Source organism: Kogia breviceps, chromosome 15, assembly GCF_026419965.1.
Source record: "Kogia breviceps isolate mKogBre1 chromosome 15, mKogBre1 haplotype 1, whole genome shotgun sequence".
Taxonomy (NCBI): Eukaryota; Metazoa; Chordata; class Mammalia; order Artiodactyla; family Physeteridae; genus Kogia; species Kogia breviceps.
The window spans coordinates 79212300-79233586 of NC_081324.1; the positions used below are offsets into that span (position 1 = coordinate 79212300).

At 35.2% G+C, this 21287-nt stretch overlaps 1 protein-coding gene across 2 annotated transcripts in view; it reads right to left on the reverse strand.

Annotated features, from left to right (window-relative positions):
* TAOK3 (TAO kinase 3) overlaps window positions 1–21287 on the reverse strand; it is a 182772-nt gene that overhangs the window by 63601 nt on the left and 97884 nt on the right. For both annotated transcript variants that reach the window (XM_059041075.2, XM_067015109.1), the window contains exons 3-8: window positions 17620–17839; window positions 8851–8922; window positions 8355–8456; window positions 4118–4163; window positions 3109–3205; window positions 604–717 (exon numbers count right to left, since the gene is read on the reverse strand). In XM_059041075.2, the coding sequence (XP_058897058.1) occupies window positions 604–717; window positions 3109–3205; window positions 4118–4163; window positions 8355–8456; window positions 8851–8922; window positions 17620–17739 (551 nt within the window). In that variant the 5' untranslated portion in view covers window positions 17740–17839. The remainder of the gene's footprint in view (window positions 1–603; window positions 718–3108; window positions 3206–4117; window positions 4164–8354; window positions 8457–8850; window positions 8923–17619; window positions 17840–21287) is intronic.

Here is a 21287-nt window from a genome sequence, read left to right on the forward strand (position 1 = left end):
TTCAAATAGTAGCTGATTTTTTTTTTTAGTAGGCAAGTAATTTTCCAGGGGTATAAGTCATTCTCCAAGGTACAATGAAATTCCAATGTATCTATGAAAGGAAGGAAAGGGGTCTTGAATAGAATGGGGAGAAACTTTAAGTCAGAATGACAAGTGAGGTAAAGTATCAGAGAATTCAACAGAAATAGGAATCTGGATTTCTTTCATTGAAAGGTAAAATTTATGCTCATCGGTTACAGAAGGTTAAAGAAACTACCTTGTTCTCATCTAGAGACTCTGCCTGAAGAGAAAAGTTCAAAAGAAACTTCAAATGAAGTCTAAAACCTGAGCTTGGTCAGTGAGTTGATAATCCTACTCAGTTTACACACAGTGACATCAACCTTATTTGAACAATTTAAAGTCACTGGAAATTTTATACTAAGTCTGAGGGTTTCTTTTTTGCTAGTTAGTTTTCTATCCTTCCTAATGAAATCTCATTTGAGACACAAGGTGAGACACTGTCAAAAAAAAAAAAAAAAAACCCAAACAAAACCAGTGCTATGAGTCCATCTTGTTTATATACATATATTTAAAAACTACATCATGTTTTCTAATTCCACATACCAGTAAGGTGTGCCCACGAAGGAGTTGGCAGGAGAAGCCATTGAGGCAGATCCAAAATCAGCTAGTTTCACCTGACCTGGCTCTGTTAGAAGAATATTTCCTGCTTTAATATCCCTATAGGAAAAAATAAGAGGGTTAGAAAATTACTTTTCAATTGTGATTATGGAATAGGTCAGAGCATGCAATTAATAAGACAAAAAGTTTATTAAAAAAAAAACCTTGCTCAGATAGCCAGAAGGGGATTTAGTAATTACTGCATGTTGTAAGGGGGCCCAGATTCCTCGGTGTACTTACTGGTAGGTCATAGTAATTACTAAAAGGTAGAGCTTTCTTTAGAGGGAGGGAATGCAATGAGAAAAAAGGCAGACATGGCCGACAAGGAAACATACTCAGCTGACTTACAAAATCATATTAGTTGCTGAATCAAGTCACCAACAGTATTGCTTGTGCTGGGGAAAATTGGCACCATCTGTAACTGCCTTTTTTTTTTCTCTTCCAAATTTCGTGACATTTTTAGAGTCTAAACAAACCTTCAATGACTCTGTATCGACTACCTACCAATAAACCTCAACTACACACATACCTTTTCTTTCTTGCCTGTGACCCTTTCTCTCTGCCTTTAATTGTAACTGCAACTCTAAGGCATTTGAGAGTACATGTTATAGAGAAGGTGTTATTTTAAAAATAACACTGTACAGTAAAAAGAAGACCCTGAAAGATCAAAACAAACAAGGATTAGGGGTTAGGAAATTGCATTTCTATTGTATTATTATAAAGAATCTCAAGTGGTTACTACTAAAACTACTATTTTATGCAGCAAAAAGTTTAAAAAACATGATTTAAAAAAATTTAATTTTCAGTATGAAAATTTTGAATAAGAAGATGTGGGTGTACTCCTTATTCTCTTTAAAAAAGGCATGAGGTGTAATGAGTACAAGAACTAAGAATTGTACGTTGATAGGCAATGGAAAGATAAAGCAGAGGGAATGAGGAAAACATGTTAAGTTGAAAATGAAAGGTTCAAATGCTCCCAAAATAACTTTTCCAAAAATCTTCCCTTGAAAATTCAGTTTCTTTCCTCATGAAGACATTAGGCATTGGCAGAGAGAACTAAAAAAAGCATTATTTATTTCTCATACAACAGAAAATATCTTTTCTCTAACCCTGACTTGCCTTTTAAGTCAAAACAATAAGAATCTGAATTTATTTTTAAATAAAGAGCATTCTTATAAGTTTTTTTGTCTTTTCAACTCTTCTTACGTATTAAAAAAGATAAAGTGTAATATAGAATAAAACATTAATGTGAAAATTGAGGTAATAAAGGCAGAGAAACCTGAACTGACTTTTATAAACAGAAGCAGGCAAAACTGTCATAAATAAGTTGGCATTCAGTAATGACATCTTAATACCAAAGATATAGAGAGATATATACACACTTTAAAGTTTATACATATATATACTTTAAAATTGTCAAATCCATAAATTACAGTTAAATTAATTTTATCAATATTTATTAGACATGGTTACGTTCATTCTTCATCCTTATGAATAAGCCAAATTCATGGCAGGAATTTTGGTCTGCCTATCTTGAGGGAGTTCTGCTTTGTGGTATGTACCAGTAACTGTGATGGCTACTCTAGGATGATTAAAACAGAAGCAAAAGGGGAACCTATGACTTAATAGTTTCATTTCTTCCTAGCAAATGTAAATTTTTTTTCTTCTGTTTTTGAGCCATCTCAGGTCCTTTATGCCATATTCCACTACTTGGCCACCATTCATTAAAGTAACAGTACTAGAAGTTCTTTATTGAGAGAAGGAAAAATTGGTAACAATACCTTTGTTAAGAAGTTAGTAGTGGGAAGTAGGTTGGAAAGAGGAGAGTGGGGCTGTGATAAAGAAAATGTAATTTAGAGGGAAGCCTTGGATTAGGAGTTAGAAAATCTGAGTTTCAATCTTTATTACATAAATGCTAGGAAACTATGGGCAAGTTATTTAAATATTTTTAAGTCTCAGTTTCTTCATCTACCGAAATGAAGACAATAATACCTTCCTAAATATCTATATGGACTAAAGAAATGCAAAAAATGTAAAACTGATAAAAGCATATATTTACAGGAGATTGACTTGTTATTTGCAACAGGAAAGGGAGAAGAACTCAGCTAGGAAATAAATATATGCAAGGAAGGCTAATTTTCTTTCCTTTTTTTCTTGACAGTATCAAAAGGTTGTTGGGCTCTTCTTCAAATGTCCCTGCAACACTATGCCTGGAGAATAGTTACCTACAGAACAGAGACGATATAAGTCTTTGTGGTTATATGGGAGAGACCAAGAGATAGGAACTAAATTCGGGCAACTTTACTCTTTACGTCCAGAAGCAGCAGCAATCTATTTGCTTCCCATAAATTCTTAGGCACCCTAAAAATTGGAGCATGCACTAATTTTCAAGGTTCCTTGAACAGATAGTCCTGTAACCGAAATGAAAATGTAACTGGCCTCTAATCTTACCTATGAATCAATGCATGAGAATGTAGGTAGGCCAGCCCCTGCAAGGCACCGTGAGTAATGGCAGCGATCTCCACTTCCTGAAGTGGTTTTTTATGAACTGAGGAAAAAAAAAAAAAGCCAGGCATAGATGATCAGTTTCATTCCTATTTTTATTATATTATACAGCTATAGCAGGCTGAATTATATACTTTTTCTTAAATGACAATTTGGGAACACATTCACCTAAATACATAGGATATATATTTTCTATAGAATAAGAATAAATAACCAGATAACAGGAAACAGAAGCATAAAAACAAACAAACCCCTCCAAAATAAAATAAAACAAAGCCTGATATTCACTGCAAGAATTGTTAATTTACTTGTCAGTTGCAAGTTAAAGCCACACTGATTCCAATTGGCCAGGCCCAAATTTATAAGTCCCTCTGACATTTTAAGTGTCTAGAGTGTTTTAGGTTGCATTATTCTCCTCTGCCACAAGCCATGTATAAGTACCCCTTCTAACCACAGGTTTTCATTATTTGTGAAAGCAGCTAATAAACAATTTCTATTCAGAGATCATGGAAAATATAAGAAAGTTTTTTGGTTTTTTTTAATGTAAATTTTAACTCAGTCTCTGGTTATAAAAGCATCTGCAGAGGAGAACTGGGTCAGTCAAGAGATGTAAAAGGGTTAAATATCAATATAATTTGGATACCGATACCATCTACCTCTGTTTCATACATACACATGAATTTAATGTTTTTGGCTACACATACTACATCACATGACCCAAACATTTTAGTAGTACCTGCCCTGGATGGGCCATGAACTAAAACAGTGGGAGGGCTGCTAATCATTACTCAGATATTTTCAGCGACATGACAGAGACAGAGTCTGCATGGTTTATCCACATAACCCTTAAGTCTAAGTCATTAACCGTTTAGTTTGCCCAAGGTGTGCTTTAATACAGGAGTAGACAACATTCTGGTCAAGGCAAAAAAGAAGGGGATAGTGCTTTTATCCTTACCTTCTAACAAATCAGAGGCTGAGCCTAAGCAATATTCCATCACCAACTGTAACAGATTGAAATAATAACCAGAATAATGTAGGTTAATAAGAAACTGCTAAAACCAACCAACTAACCAAGGAACTAAGAATACTAGGAGAATAAATATTCTGATTCATCTGAACCTGTTATTGTTATTTCCTATTTGAAACCGGAATTTCTGCTTTTGTTATTTCCTATTTGAAATTGGAATTGGTCTAAGACAATATGGGGATTGTATTTAAGGATTTAAGGTGGTTAGGTTGGAGTATAAATTAAATTTTGCAACTTGGAAAGTTGCAAAACCAGTAAAATCTATACTGGGAATTATTAGTTAAATAACACAAACAAGTAAACAGTAAATTCCCTACTTTCACATTTTAAAAACTTCTGGGACTTCCCTGGTGGTCCAGTGGTGAAGAATCCACCTACCAAAGCAGGGAACGTGGGTTTCATCCCTGGTTAGGGAACTAAGATCTCACATGCTGCAGGGCAACTAAGCTCTTGCGTCTCAACTAGAGCCCACGCGCCCTGGAGCCCACGTGCCACAGCTACAGAGAGAAAACCCACACACCACAACTAGAGAGAAGGCCGCGCGCTGCAATGAAAGATCCTGCATGCCTCAGTGAAGATCCCGTGTGCCACAACTATGACCCGATGCGGCCAAAAAATAAAATAAAATCGAAAAGTTCTAAACAAGAAAACATTGGTTAGAACTCAATCTAAAGATGTATCCTGCTATGTATTATTACATTAGCTTGAATCCCTGAGAGAGATGGAATATTTCAATTTATACCTTAAAATATTTCTAGAACAATACTATTACATTAATATTGATATTTCTTGGGTTTGCAATGTTGGGAGGCTTTTGAAAAGCAAAAAATGAGAAAACTCTGTCTTTAATCTCATCTTAGATATTTTAGGCACTCCAGATTACTACTGATTTATAGCCAAGGTCAGAAATGGAGCGCTCAGTGACCAATCTCCACACATATACACACAAGCACAAACACTCCTACAAATTATTATTTTGTTATTCTAAAAAAACAATATACTTATTATGAAATACAAATTTCCTATAATCACATAGACACAACTACTATTAACATATTGGTTCCTTTCATTAAAAAAAATTAATGTGAAAACATTTATGTATTATGTACCCTGCATTACTGGAAAATTTTAGAAGGATATGAGATATAGTATTATATATTATTATATGTCATATATTATTATAATATATACTTGTACATAACATAATATACATATCTTATATCTTCTGAATTTATTCCAGTAGCAAGGTACACAATACATAATATATATCATACATATATATTATTATAAATAATAAAGATATATATCTACATTATTAAATTTATTATATACTTATAGATGTAATTAAATATACATGATGTATAAAAATTATTCCATTTCTGGAATAATCTAAAATGAGAAACTTAAATGTTTAAAGTTTAGAAACTTTATTATAGTTTTCTGCTTTATATTAAAATTAAGCAGATTCAGGGTTTCCCTGGTGGCACAGTGGTTAAGAATCCGCCTGCCAATGCAGGAGACATGGTCTGGGAAGATCCCACATGCCACACAGCAACTAAGCCTGCGCGCCACAACTACTGAGCCTGCGCTCTAGAGCCCGTGTGCCACAACTACTGAAGCCCGCGTGCCTAGAGCCCATGCTCTGCAAAAAGAGAAGCCACGGCAATGAGAAGCCCATGCACTGCAACAAAGAGTAGCCCCTGCTCGCCACAACTAGAGAACAGCCCATGCGCAGCAACGAAGACCCAATGCAGCCAAAAATAAATAAATAAATAAATAATTTTTTAAAAAAGTAAGCAGATTCAGAAACATTAATTTTACTTCTTATTGTGAAATGAAAGAGTCCACATAAGTGAATATTATAATGAACATTAGACTTTTAGGTGCACTATTTTTCTTTTTTCTTCAGCTTTATTAAGGTATAACTGACAAACAATATTTTTAATCAGTTTTGATGGAAACATTTCTCAACTGTATTACTCAGTTTTCTAATTTCTTTTAAAAAATTTTTTTTAATTAAAAATTTTAAAAATTTGTTTATTATTTTTTTGACCTCGCTGTACCACTTGCAAGATCTTAGTTCCCTGACTAGGGATGGAACCTGGGCCCTCAGCAGTGAAAGCACGGACTCCTAACCACTGGACAGGCAGGGAATTCCCTCTAATTTCTTTAATTATGTAAATTAACACACACATATAATTTCCTTAAACTGAGTATAAGGAAAATGAACATAGAACTTTAGAACCGACTAGAGTATGTTTATAGTTACGTGTCTTTTTTTTTTTTTTTTTTTTTTTTTTTTTTTAGTGATACGTGGGCCTCTCCCGTTGCGGAGCACAGGCTCCGGACATGCAGGCTCAGTGGCCATGGCCCATGGGTCCTGCTTCGGCAGGCGGACCCTCAACCACTGTGCCACCAGGGGAGCCCAATGTGTCTATTTTAAAAATTACATGTTAACTCTGTATTTCTGTCCCAAACATTCTTTTCCCAATTATTCCATAACACAAGGTCACCTGAGGTGTGGCTGGCTGTTTGCCCTTGACAATTATCAGCTCTAGTTACTCTGCTTTTAAATTGTTAGGTCTGCTTTCTAACTTCCCCAACTTCTTCCTTCAGGTCAAATTAGTTATGGCTATTTGTATGCATGTCTCCAGCAGCCTTAGTTCTATGAGTTCCTTCTAATTAGCCTATCAAATCCTTACAGACAAAGACTAGGTAACCAAACTTATTAGCATTTTATGTAATCTAAGAGTAAATAAGCTTCAAATAAGAGCTCGGAGGATTTTCTGAAGTTCTGAAACACATGAGATCTAGCACTTGATTTTGTAACACTTATTCTGCCTGCTCAAAATCCCTTTCTTGACTCCTTCAAGACAGCTGAGATTGCCAGAGAACTGATTTCCATAGAATGAGATACTCCTCTTATTAATTTCTTCTGCTCAGTACAGAAGCAATGGCTCTAGATATCTTAAGAATTGCTTGAGCAGAAAGGTTTATGTTTAACCTTTGATATTCTATCTGGGAACAAAAATTCCATTCCCTAATTGGAGATCATGTACAGGAGAGGACTTGTACATTGCTAAGTATTCAATAAATGATAGTGATATTGAATACTTTTTTTTTTTTTTTTTTTTTTTTTTTTTTTTTTTTTTTTTGCGGTATGCGGGCCTCTCACTGTTGTGGCCTCTCCCGTTGCGGAGCACAGGCTCCGGACGCGCAGGCCTGGCGGCCATGGCTCACGGGCTTAGTTGCTCCGCGGCATGTGGGATCTTCCCGGACCAGGGCACGAACCCGTGTCTCCTGCATCGGCAGGCGGATTCTCAACCACTGCGCCACCAGGGAAGCCCTGAATACTTTAAATTGGAATGTGCAATCCCATACAGTACAAGGTATAGTATTTACTTGTTCTAGACAATGTCTAATGTGCTAACCTAAAATCAGAAACAAAATCATGTAAAATAAAAATATAGTAAGAAGATAGAGTGGAAAAAAAGACCATTGCATTTTACTCATAATCTAGGCTCTGTTTGGTAAAAAACTTAGACAGTGATGGTAATATCAAGCACAATTCCAAATTTGGGGGGAATTGGAATAGGGGATGAAAAATGACAAAGATAAAAATTCTAGGATGAGAATAAAAGGCACTGCTTTTTACTTTTGCAAATAAATCATTATAAAATGATGTTAACTTTTCACTCTCTCTTTGTTGAGTGTTTAAGAATAAAGTTTCCTATAGACTAGATGTCATGCTTAAACTTACAGAATGTATACCATATGGCACACTCTGAAGTAAAAAATGTTAAATACTGACAAAAATCAAATGGGAGGGCTTCTCTGGTGGCGCAGTGGTTGAGAGTCTGCCTGCCGATGCAGGGGACATGGGTTCGTGCCCTGGTCCGGGAAGATCCCACATGCCACGGAGCAGCTAGGCCCATGAGCCACGGCCGCTGAGCCTGTGCGTCCGGAGCCTGTGCTCCGCAACGGGAGAGGCCACAACAGTGAGAGGCCCGCATAACGCAAAAAAAAAAAAAAAAAAAGAAAATAAATAAAAATCAAATGGGACAGAAATGGGCTGATAATTTTACAGACCAAAGACATAATAGAAAAAAAGGAAAAGAAAAAAATTTTAATAGGAAAAAATGATAATAGAGGTCCTCTTACTTACCCAAGCGGTGTGCTCTTTCAAGTAACAACCTTTGTATTCAATAGTATTAGGATGCTTCAATTGTCGTAAAAATTTGACCTCCTTAAGAATATCTTGCCATTTCTATTTAAGTCAGAAAGAAAATATCATAATTTTTGAACGGAAAACAGTATTTTATTTTCAAGTATACATATAAAACAGTCTTTTCATTATTTTAAATGGACAAAGAGAATGTTTAATACATGAAGAAGCAATTTAAACTTGTGTTATTTCTTATTTTAGTACATATAAATTAAATCAATCACCAAATATATTATAATAAATCCATTACACTAATCCATGTTCTATTCCACAAAATAGCTGATTGAGGTAGAATATTAGGAACATTTATTATATGCTCCACAAGAAGGGGAAAAAAAGAACTGTGATAAAGAAACACTTAAAGAACTTTGTTTCTACTGTCAATTTCATATTAACTTGCTTATGTCAGTTTAGGTACACAATGTCTTTAACATACCTCATGTGCCTGCTTCCCACTATAGGACATTTTCTTAACTGCCACCACCTCATTGGTGTGAGCATTTGTGGCCTGTGTTAAGAGAGTAGGGAAAAAAAGTTAAAAAGAATGAACGATGTTTCAGCCAGTTTAACTTAAATATTTGACTTAACTTTTATAACATTTCACCCTTCATTCTCACAGTCTAAAGATGCTGCAACTTTTGATAGGCTAGACAGACATTTCCACCCCACTTTAAGGTACAACTTCTCTTTATCCCTTTCCATACACATGTTTTGTTAAGGTTTAACAAAACATATCCAATCAAAAAAGTCATATTTCCAAAATATCCATACTGGCTTCACCATGTAGAATGTCTACCAATGGAGAACCAGTTAAATAAATATGAAACAGTCATGTTTCATGTTAAGAGAATGAGGTAATCAATATGTATATATGGTAATAGTAAAAAATACCATGACAAAAAAGCCCTGTACAATATGATCTTCTTTTTTCAAAAAAGTAATAATGAGTATATGTGTAGAAAAAATTATGGAAGAATTTATACCAGAATATACATCAGTGGTAATCCCTGGATTATCTGATATATTATGTCTGAAAGAACTTTCCATGATGATGGAAATGTTCTATATCTACATCGTATATAGTAGCACGTCAAATGTGGCTAGTGTGACAAAGGAAGTGGATTTTAAATTTAATTTTAATTAACTTAAAATTTAAATAGCGACTAATATATTAAACAGTGCAGCAAAGGATAAGATTAATCTTAAGAGGGACTTTCACTTTCAAAGGTACTTATATTTTACGGTAAGAATGTATCACATAAATACATACACACATTTATGTGTATGTGTGTGTATTCATCTATAAAGGTTGCCTTGTCATAATTATCTCTATATATCTTCTCCATACTCAAAATATAACAGTTCATGGAAAGCATGCCTGAAAATCATAAATACCTCAGGTAATAATCTTTTCCTCCAAATTTACTTAAGAAATTTGAAACTATTTCTAAAAATTTTCAGAAAAATAAATAAGACATTAAACATTATCTAATCTTAGCCTTCTTTAATAACAGGGCTGTGCACCAGTGTCATACCCCTGATGTAAGTAAGCTACTTCGGTTCTATGATATTACTCTTGTGGATCAATAAAGCAATAGCAGTGTTTCTGAAGTAAAACTGGATTTCACTCTCTGGTAAAATAAGGTCACCAATTTTAAGAGAAAAACGTCTAATCAGTTTCTAAAGTACAATTAAAGAAGCTCCTCAGATAGAGCAATGTCTTCTTTCTAATTAAAAAAAATTTTAATTCCAACAATAAACAATAATGTGGATGTAAAAAGAATTCAACCCCAGAGTCTTAATTAATGCCAAAATTAAGAGAAAATGGACACATACTAAAAAAATTTTTTGTACAAGCACTAAGGTAAAAGTACCTACTACAAAAACAAGGTATCCACTAGTTACAGTTTTCAAATCGGCAGGACTCTGTAAAGGCATTTTTTAGGTATTTTATTCATTTAGAAGGTACAGACTGACTTTTGTTAAAAACAAAGATCTCTCACATTTTGCTGGGTTTTAAAATGTAACACTAAGGGACTTCCTTGGTGGTGCAGTGGTTAAGAATCCGCTTGCCAATGTAGGGGACAAAGGTTCGGTCCCTGGTCCAGGAAGATCTCACATGCCTTGGAGCTACTAAGCCCGTGAGCCACAACTACTGAGCTCACATGGCACAACTATGGAAGGCCGCGTGCCCAGAGCCTGTGCTCCAAAACTAGGGAAGCCACTGCAATGAGGAGTGTGCGCACTGCCATGAAGAGTAGCCCCTGCTCGCCACAACTAGAGAAAGCCTGAGCACAGCAACAAAGACCCAACGCAGCCAATAAATAAATAAATAAATAAGTAAAATAAAAATGTAACACTAAGACTGTGCTTAGATGACTACAAGAAAGAAAAGTTGATGTAAATTCAGTAATACAATGAAGGTTAGAGTGATTGTGTCTGTAAAACTGATATTTTGGGTATGAATCTATGTACTGTATAGCTTAAGGAGCCTGGAAAAGGTTTAGAAAATGCTCAAACAATGATGAATTTTAACTTTTAATGGGGTTTTTAAAAAACAAATCTGTACCCTTTATAGAAAGAAAAAAAAAAAGGTCCACACAAATGGAATCCGATAGTATTATCTAATTGCTTATTAAGGTTATTTATAATCAAGGCTTATTTGGAACAAGAGACATGAAAAAAGAATCACCCTAAAGTAAAAATGTATTTCTATACATTTATAGAGTTATCACTTAAAACTTGATAAGTGTACTTGCTTATAGAACCTATCTACTGGGCAGAGACTTGAAATTTGAAAACATTTCCATTTATATATAGATGTGAAATTTTAAATCCATTTTATACTAGTTAAAATTCAGAACTGAAACAGAAACTTAAAAAAAAATCAATATTTTAGTATAGAGAAAGGAAACTATCAATGGGGTTTCAGCTTTCCAATGCATCATACTGTATTATGAATGATTACAACTTCTAAACATTTCAAGTTTTATTCTTGAAACTTACATTCATACTTAACACTTCCAATAGTCTCAGAGGTCTCAGTAACCTTAAGCAAGATCACTGATTCACCATGTTCTTGGATTGGAACAATAAACAGTGTGAAAATGACTATACTACCCAAAGCAATCTACGGATTCAATGCAAATCAAATTCAATCCCTATCAAACTACCAATGGTATTTTTCACAGAACTAGAACAAAAAATTTCATAATTTGTATGGAAACACAAAAGACCCCGAATAGCCAAAGCAATCTTGAGAAAGAAAAATGGAGCTGGAGGAATCAGGCTCCCTGACTTCAGACTATACTACAAAGCTACAGTCATCAAGACAGAAAGTCATCAAGGCAGAAAAACAGAAATACAGATCAATGGAACAGGATAGAAAGCCCAGAGATAAACCCACGCACATATGGTCACCTTATGTTTGATAAAGGAGGCAAGAATATACAATGGAGAAAAGACAGCCTCTTCAATAAGTGGTGCTGGGAAAACTGGACAGCTACATGTAAAAGAATGAAATTAGAATACTCCCTAACACCATACATAAAAATAAACTCAAAATGGATTAAAGACCGAAATGTAAGGCCAGACAGTATCAAACTCTTAGAGGAAAACATAGGCAGAACACTCTATGACGTAAATCACAGCAGTATACTTTTTGACCCACCTCCTAGAGAAATGGAAATAAAAACAAAAATAAACAAATGGGACCTAATGAAACTTAAAAGCTTTTGCACAGCAAAGGAAACCATAAACAAGATGAAAAGACGAGAGAAAATATTTGCAAATGAAGCAACTGACAAAAGGATTAATCTCCAAAATTTACAAGCAGCTCATGCAGCTCAATATCAAAAAAACAAACAACCCAATGCAAAAATGGGCAGAAGACCTAAATAGACATTTCTCCAAAGAAGATATACAGATTGCCAACAAACACATGAAAGAATGCTCAACATCATTAATCATCAGAGAAATGCAAATCAAAACTACAATGAGATATCATCTCACACCAGTCAAAATGGCCATCATCAAAAAAATCTACAAACAATAAATGCTGGAGTGGGTGTGGAGAAAAGGGAACCCTCTTGCACTGTTGGTGGGAATGTAAATTGATACAGCCACTATGGAGAACAGTATGGAGGCTCCTTAAAAAACTACAAATAGAACTACCATACGACCCAGCAGTCCCACTACTGGGCATATACCCTGAGAAAACCATAATTCAAAACGAGTCATGTACCACAATGTTCACTGCAGCTCTATTTACAGTAGCCAGGACATGGAAGCAACCTAAGTGTCCATCGAAAGATGAATCAATAAAGATGATGTGGCACATATATACAATGGAATATCACTCAGACATAAAAAGAAATGAAATTGAGTTATTTGTAGTGAGTTGGATGGACCTAGAGTCTGTCATACAGAGTGAAGTTAAGTCAGAAAGAGAAAAACAAATACCGTATGCTAACACATATATATGGAATCTAAAAAAAAAAAAAAAAAAAAAAAGTCATGAAGAACCTAGGGGCAGGACAGGAATAAAGACACAGACCTACTAGAGAATGGACTTGAGGACATGGGGAGGGGGAAGGGTAAGCTGGGACAAAGTGAGAACGTGGCATGGACATATATACACTACCAAATGTAAAAAAACCAATAGCTAGTGGGAAGCAGCCGAATAGCACAGGGAGATCAGCTCAGTGCTTTGTGACCACCTAGAGGGGTGGGATAGGGAGAGTGGGAGGGAGGGAGATGCAAGAAGGAAGAGATATGGGGATATATGTATATGTATAACTGATTCACTTTGTTATAAAGCAGAAACTAACACACCAGTGTAAAGCAATTATACTCCAATAAAGACATAAAAAAATACATAAATAAATAAATGGGAAAAAAAGTAAAATAAAGCACAGGGAGCCCAGCTCTGTGCTCTGTGATGACCTAGATGGGTGGGATGTGCGGGGTGGAGGTAGGAGGGAGGTCCAAGAGGGAGGGCATATAGGTATACATACGGCTGATTCACTTCATTGTACAGGAGAAACTAACACAACATTGTAAAGCAATTATACTCCAATAAAAAAAATCACTGATTCAAAATATATTTATTGAGAACTTACTACATATGTGTTTCTGATATTTTTATAACCATTTCCAGCTACATTTAGATTATTGTCAACTCTTTACTAGTTTATGGAGAAATATAAAAATTAAACCTAAGCTTTTGCTTTTGCCCTATTTATTAAGCCTCAACTAAAACTAAAAGGTATTTATACCCAGAAGAACAAAACTAAATTATTTGCTTTAGGTGGATTATGGATGATATGCTGAGTTCAACAAGGCAACACTAGAACCCTAGAAACTTTATAGTTGTCTTTTAAGTAAATACAAAAATGAACATGCTCAGCCCTTTTTATCTTCCTTTAATAGAGTTTCTTACTATTTCATTTTTACTCATGCTGATTTCTGAATTACTTATGTAAATCCAAATACACAGAGATATTTCATCAATAGTTTCAATTTTCTCTGAATATAATATATATTCTCAACTGATTGATTCTACAAGAGCCGTGCCAGCGTACAATTCACTTTTAACATATTTCCTGGCATCGTTCTGTGTAAAAGCTATAAACTACAAAAAGTCTAACAGAATTATAGTGTTGAGGTATAAAAATGTTGGTTGCTAGACTCTGGTCTTTACAGCTTGCTAATATGATTCTGACTCTTGAAAAGTACTAATTAGCAGTTCCAAACTCTCTGAGTTCTTCATAATTCAAATACTTACCAGGTGCACAAAATTTTTCAGGAACAGGGCTAAATGCTAGGGATAGAATTGTAAGTATGCCTAGTGTCTATCTCTCTTCTAGTAGTATAGACAGCAAAAATGAAATCATAATTAATATAAAACTGCAACTGTGATATGTGTTACAAAGAAGGGTGTGTGTTACTTTGGGAACCAAAAAATGGGGGATGTGATTAGGCAGGTCAGGCAAGGCTTCCCTGAATAAGTGAGCCCTCAGCTGAGAGATAAAGGATAAAGTGGAGTTAAGAAGATGAAGATGGTAGGGGAAAACATTCCAGAGAGAACAGTTTATGCAAAGATCCTATGATGGATGATTAAAAGAAAACTTTTATATAATAACTAGAGCAATGAGAATAAGAGGGAATACAGTTCAGGTATAGAGGGATCACCTCATGAAGGACCTTATAGGCTGCCTACAGTAGGGAAGTTGAACTTAGGCTAAGAACAGAGGAGAAGACCCCCTGAAAGCTTTACAGAGAAAAGGTGATGAGATCATATTTATGTGTTTCCACTCTCCACCAACCCTCAAGCTCACTGTGGTGTGGACAAGACTGGAGACAGACCAGAATGGATGCGCAGAGATTGGTCTGGAGTTTATTGCAGTTGTCCAAGTAAGAGATGGTAGTCTTCTTGGTTATAATGGTATGAGTGAGAAGAGGAAGAATCTGTCAACAGGGAGGAGCAACATGGGTCACATTGCTGTGGCCTGTGAGAAAATCCATTTTTAAGGTGCTACTTATGTGACCACTGTAGATAAAAGGTTAAGGCTTTTTTAGGTTTAATAGTAAAGTATCAGTTAATTCCCCTTTAAGCTGTTTTTTAAGTGCCTTACCGGTTTATAAGGGCCTGTACTCTACACTTTTGTATACAGGCAATATATAGTTAATGATTACATTTCAGTATCAAAGCCACCCAGGTATCTTTGTGATTTCTCTAGTCTATCATTATCAACAAATAACACATATTTACATGATGCTAGTCAGAATAGCCTGCAATTTAAAACTTAAGAATTGTTTATTTCTGGAGTTTTCCATTTAATATTTTTGGACTGAGGTTGACCACAGATAACTAAAACCGTGGAAAGCGACACTGTGGATAAGGGGGAACTACTGTACTCTAGCTAAACAGACAGGACTAAGTCCCAAAAGCACTGGGTCTTCTACAGCAATGTAGGTCTCATTTTATCCCTAGCACAAAAGGCATGTTAGTAAGTTTCGAAGCATACTTGGTTTATTGTATTTATTCTAAAAGAGAACTTTGAGAGTGGTCTGGCTGCTTTTTAAAATAGAAGAGTCAAACAGAGATTGCAACTACTCTCTGACTCTGGCCAAGAGAGATTCTGAGATGATGAACTAGTTGTACAGTAATAGAAGGAAAGTTAAGAAAAGATGATTGACTGAAGAAAGTATCTCTAAGCAAAACAAACAGGTCACAACCAAATATATACAGAATGTTTCTATTGTTAAAAAGTTCAAAACCGGCAAAACCAAATTATATTATTAGGGGTAGAGAAGTAAGTGGGTACATATAAAGAAATGTAAGAAAGTCATCATCATAAAATTCAGCATAGTGGATTCTTCTAACAAAAAAGGGGCTTCTGGGGGCTTCCCTGGTGGTGCAGTGGTTGACAGCCTGCCTGCCGATGCAGGGGACGCGGGTTCGTGCCCCAGTCTGGGAAGATCCCACATGCCGTGGAGCATCTAGGCCCACGAGCCATGGCCTCTGAGCCTGCGCATCCGGAGCCTGTGCTCTGCAACGGGAGAGGTCACAACAGTGCGACGCCCGCGTACCACAAAAAAAAAAAACAAAACAAAAAAACAAAAAAAAACCAAAAAAAAAGGGGCTTCTGCGGTGCTGGCAATATTCTATTTCTTGGCCTGGCTGGTGGTTATAAAGAGGTTTACGTTTTAATTATTCTTTAAATTATATATTAAAATATATGTGTGAATGTATTACACACACTGTTGTATATATGATATATTTGTAATTTAAAAAAATCCTTTAAAAAAATGTGTCTCAGTGAATGAGAAAGATAGGACACTTTGGGCCATAAATGCTACCCTAAGCCCAAAGACTAATATGAGAGTATTAACTAGAAAATTAGCACCCAGTTCAGCAATGGATGGTCACTTAATGATAAAATGTACTTGAGTGGGAGCCAAGTATTAGATGGGGGTGAGGGAGAAGAAGTGGTGGTAGTGCTGAGTATAGACATGAAGGGACGAAAGAGCATTCTGAGAAAACTCAGCCTAAAGATTTGGCTAGAAACAAAAGGATGAGTTCAAGATGCAATTAATAAAATCTCATTTGGAAGGACAACTAAAGATAAGCCCTATCTAGATGGAAGGACATAAAGGACCACTTAAAAAGAAAAGTCAAATACTGTTTGATTAAGAAAGAAATTATTTGTTAACAGGTTTGGAGGAGAAATAGGTAATATTACTTAAATATTACTTGCTTTAATGAACTAGTACTCTTAAGGAAGTATGTGTTAATTTGATGATGCAAACTGCTAAGGTTATTGAAATAAAGAACTATATTTTATGCAATGAATTTTAGGTGAATGATTTATGCTAACATTTCAGTCATTTCTCACTCTTCTCATCAGAAGATAATCACAGTCTTGGAATTCAAACTGACTCGATGGGGTTAAGCCTTGTATCCCTTAACCTAAGATACTGACTTAACACGGTTGTTACTAAAAATCTGTCAGTCTGTCTGCATAGATGTCCACTTGTCCATCCACCCATCCATCCATCATTTACTGAGTTCCTACTATTCAGACATTATACTAGCTACTGGGGATATAGCAATGAACAAGTAGATATAATTCTTGTCCTTATGGAGCTTATTATTTAGTGAGGAAGACATACATGAATAAAAAAATCTCACACATAATTATTCAATTATAACTGTGACAAATGCAACAAAGTACAAGCACAGGGTGTTATGAGACCATAAAGAAAGTCTTAATTTAGTGCTGGAGGGTTGAACAGGAATGGCTATCTCGTGGATTTAACACTTAAACTGATACCTGTAGGGGAAACAAGAGTTAGACAGGAATGGGGAAAAAATGGACAGTTTTCTAGGCAGGAGGAATAGCATATATAAAGGCCCTGAGGCAAAAAAGAGCGTGGCATGTAAGGGAAATGAACAGGGTTCAAACTCAAGCTTATAACTTTTTTACACTACTTTGACAGCAAAGTCATTTGATATGGATACCATTGACTTGAATGATGCCTAGAATTCTAGGACTGGCTCTTCAGCAATGACTATTTGCCTCTACTGTAGACATCATTTAATTTGTAGAATAAACATTAAAACCAAGTGCATTTTACAAGTAATAGAATGTACAGAATTTAAACTTTCATAATCTGATCTAAACAATTTTTAATTACTTACAAAATAAACTGCTCCAAAACTTCCATGTCCAATTTCATGTAAACCAATAAAAAGCTCTTCAGGATCATCTTTGTAGAACAGATCAGCAATCTCTGGGTCCCTTGGCACCCCTTTCCGCATGATGACCAGTATGTGCAAGCACTTTGCTTTTGATATCCCAGTCAGCTTTCTCTCTCATTGACAAATATTTGCGGGGGAGGGGGGGGTAAAATTTCAGTACCTGTAGAAAAATAAGGTTTGACATTAACTTATACATTTTGTTTGGTGGCAATTACAGATTCATATTATGCATAAAAAGCATCTTGGCCTTAGAAATTCATAATAAAAAGACAAGTAATCCAAAAGAAAAATGGGCAAAGGATCTGAATAGATATTACTCCAAAGATATAGAAATGTCCACTAACACATGAAAAGATGCTCCACACCATTAGTCTTTAGACAAAATTTAAAACACATGAGATACCATTTTCATACCCACTAGGATAGCTATTATCAAAAAGTTAAATAATCAGTATTGGTAAGGATGTGGGGAAATTCAGACCCTCCAACACTGCTGGTGGAATTGTAAAATGCTACAGACATTTTGGGAAACAGATTGGGAGTTAATCAAAAACTTAAACACAGAGTTACAAGTTGATCCAGAAATTCCCACTCCTTGGTATATACCCAAGAGAAATAAAAACCCACGTCTACACAAAAACTTGGATATTGGTAGCCGCATTATTCAGCAACAACCCAAATGTCCATTTGGTGAATGAATAAACAAAATATGGTATATCCATACCATGGAATATTATTCAGGGATAAAAAGGAATGAACTACTGATACACACCTCAACACAGGTGAAACATTATGCTAAGTGAAGGAAGCCAGTCACAAAAGACTACATACTGTATGATTCCATTTATATAATACATCCAACATAAGTAAATTTATAGAGACAGAAAGTATTGAATAGACTTTTGGTTGCCTAGGGCTAGCAGGTGAAGGAGAGTTGGGCGTGACAGCTAAAGGGTATGGGCTTTCTTTTTAGTGTGGTGAAATGTCCTAGAATTCATTGTGGTGATGGTTGTACAATTGTTCATATACCAAAAACTCTTTAGTTGTACTCTTTAAATGGGTGAATTGTATGGTATGAAAATTATATCTGAAACATAAATCAAAACTACAATGAGATATCACCTCAAGCCAGTCAAAATAGCTATCATCAAAAAATCCACAAACAATAAATGCTGGAGAAGGTGTGGAGAGAAGGGAACCCTCCTACACCATTGGTGGGAATGTAAATTGGTACAGCCACTACAGAGAAGAGTATGGAGGTTCCTTAAAAAACTAAAAATAGAGCTACCATATGATCCTGTAATCCCACTCCTGGGCATATATCCAGAGAAAAACATGGTCCAAAAGGATACATGCACCCCAATGTTCACTGCAGCACTGTTTACAACAGCCAAGGCATGGAAGCAACTTAAATGTCCATTGACAGAGGAATGGATAAAGAAGATGTTGGCGCATGTATACAATGGAATATTACTCAGCCATTAAAAAGAACGAAACAATGCCATTTGCAGCAACATGCCTGGACCTAGAGATTGTCACACTGAGTGAAATAAGTCAGAGAAAGAGAAAGTGGAATCTAAAAATAAATGATACAAATGAACTTACTTACAAAACACAAACAGACTCACAGACTTAGAGAATGAACTTATGGTTACCAGGGGGGAATGGTTGGGGGAAGGGACAGTTAGGGAGTTTGGGATTGACATGTACACACTGCTATACTTAAAACGGATAACCAGCAAGGACCTACTGTATAGCACAGGGAACCTCTGCTCAATATTAAGTAACAACCTAAAAGGGAAAAGAATTTGAAAAAGAACAGAAACAAGTGTATGTATAACTGAATCACTTTGCTGTACACCTGAAACTATCACAGCATTGTTAATCAACTATACTCCAATATAAAATTAAAAGTTTAAAAAAAATTAAAAAAAATAAAATGGAGAGGGGTAATAACCATGACTTGTCCTAGCTAATTGAAAACAAATGGGAATTAAAGATAAGAAAATTAAAATATCAACAGCAGATTTCTGAGGAGAAGAAAAGAAAAAGAACAGGTAAATTATCAGTTACACAGGGGGAAAAAAACCTCAAAAGAAGAAATTTCCAAAAGGGGACTAAAGAAACATAAAGGTGATTATTCTGAATTGATTCACCCATTAATGGGTTAATCAAACAGTCTACAAGACTGCAAGATGAAGTATGTATTCTTCCTGACCAATAGTTACATAGACACTTTCTCTAGTTAATGACAACTGCAACAAGCAACTGGAAAATGTCATGTAGCCAGCAGGCCCAGCTGGATCTTCCTTTACTTTCACGGTGAAAGCTTTGTCTATGTAGAGACTACATATTTTAGCCCAGATACCTGACTGACAATAGAGGTAAGACATGCAATGTGCTTTGGTGTATGTAGCTTCCTAACTAATTTTTCTTTCTTTCTTTTTTTTGGTTGGTACTATGTAGATTTGGAGAGAACGGTTTGGTGAGAAAAACATTGGTGTTAAAACAATATTACGATTCAGCTGCTATCTTTTTCATGAAAAAATAATTCTGCTTTTGAAGTATGTTCCTTTAGGTGTGATCTGTTGTACCTATAGCATCATTAGTGGTATTTGAAAGTTTCTACACCTGACAATTTACTTAGACAAATGCAAAGAACAATGAGCATTGATTTCTAAGGAGCTAATAAATAGTCATTTAAATCAAAAATTAGCTTAATTTTAGTTTACAATAATCTAAATTTTGGAAAAATTTATTTATTTGTATATTACAATGACATTTCTTAGCATAAATATGCTTATTTTTCAGAAGCTTATAAGGATGCAATAGACATGATTCTGTTAATATACATAACTGTGGATAGATTTAACATTGATTAAGCGTTATCTTTTAGAATTTGGATTTTTGTTTTCACTCTCCCTCTCAAGATAACTTTGAGAGATATGTGTGAGAAATACACAGTGGATGGCAAAACAGAATGCTAGGATGTAAAGGGAAAGTTGATAAAAGTATAATTGATTCAGATATTTTTGTTGAACAAGTAAAACCAAAGATTTTTTCCCCCCAACATCACAAATTAATTGCATTTCTTTTTGACTTCCTTGGAGACACATTTAGAATAAAATGTAATTTAAAAAAACCAAGAAAATTATATCTCAATAAATCTGTTTCAAAAAGCAGTTTGGTCTGATTAATATTGAAATAGTAACAGCTAACATTTACTAAGCACTACTATGTGTCAGGCAAGACTAAATTCCTTTGTAAGCCAAGGAAAATCACAATAATTCTTTTAAACCATACTAAGAAATTTGGAGTTTATCTTGAGGGTAATGGGTAGCCACTGAAGGTTTTAAACAGGAAAAAGGATTCCCCCACAACACTGCCTCTGTAATCATGAGTAGTCATCCTGCCAAGCATGAATGCCAATAATCAAGCATAAAGTCAATATATCAATACTATCAAAAAAGTAACTTAAATATAGTTACTTGTTAGGCAACAAAGTACATAAAGTTCAAAAGTGCTATTGCCTTCATTGCTTAGAGAATAGAAAAGAGAAGCAATGGATTAAATCAATGACATGCCTTTTGAGACCATGCCAAAAAAAA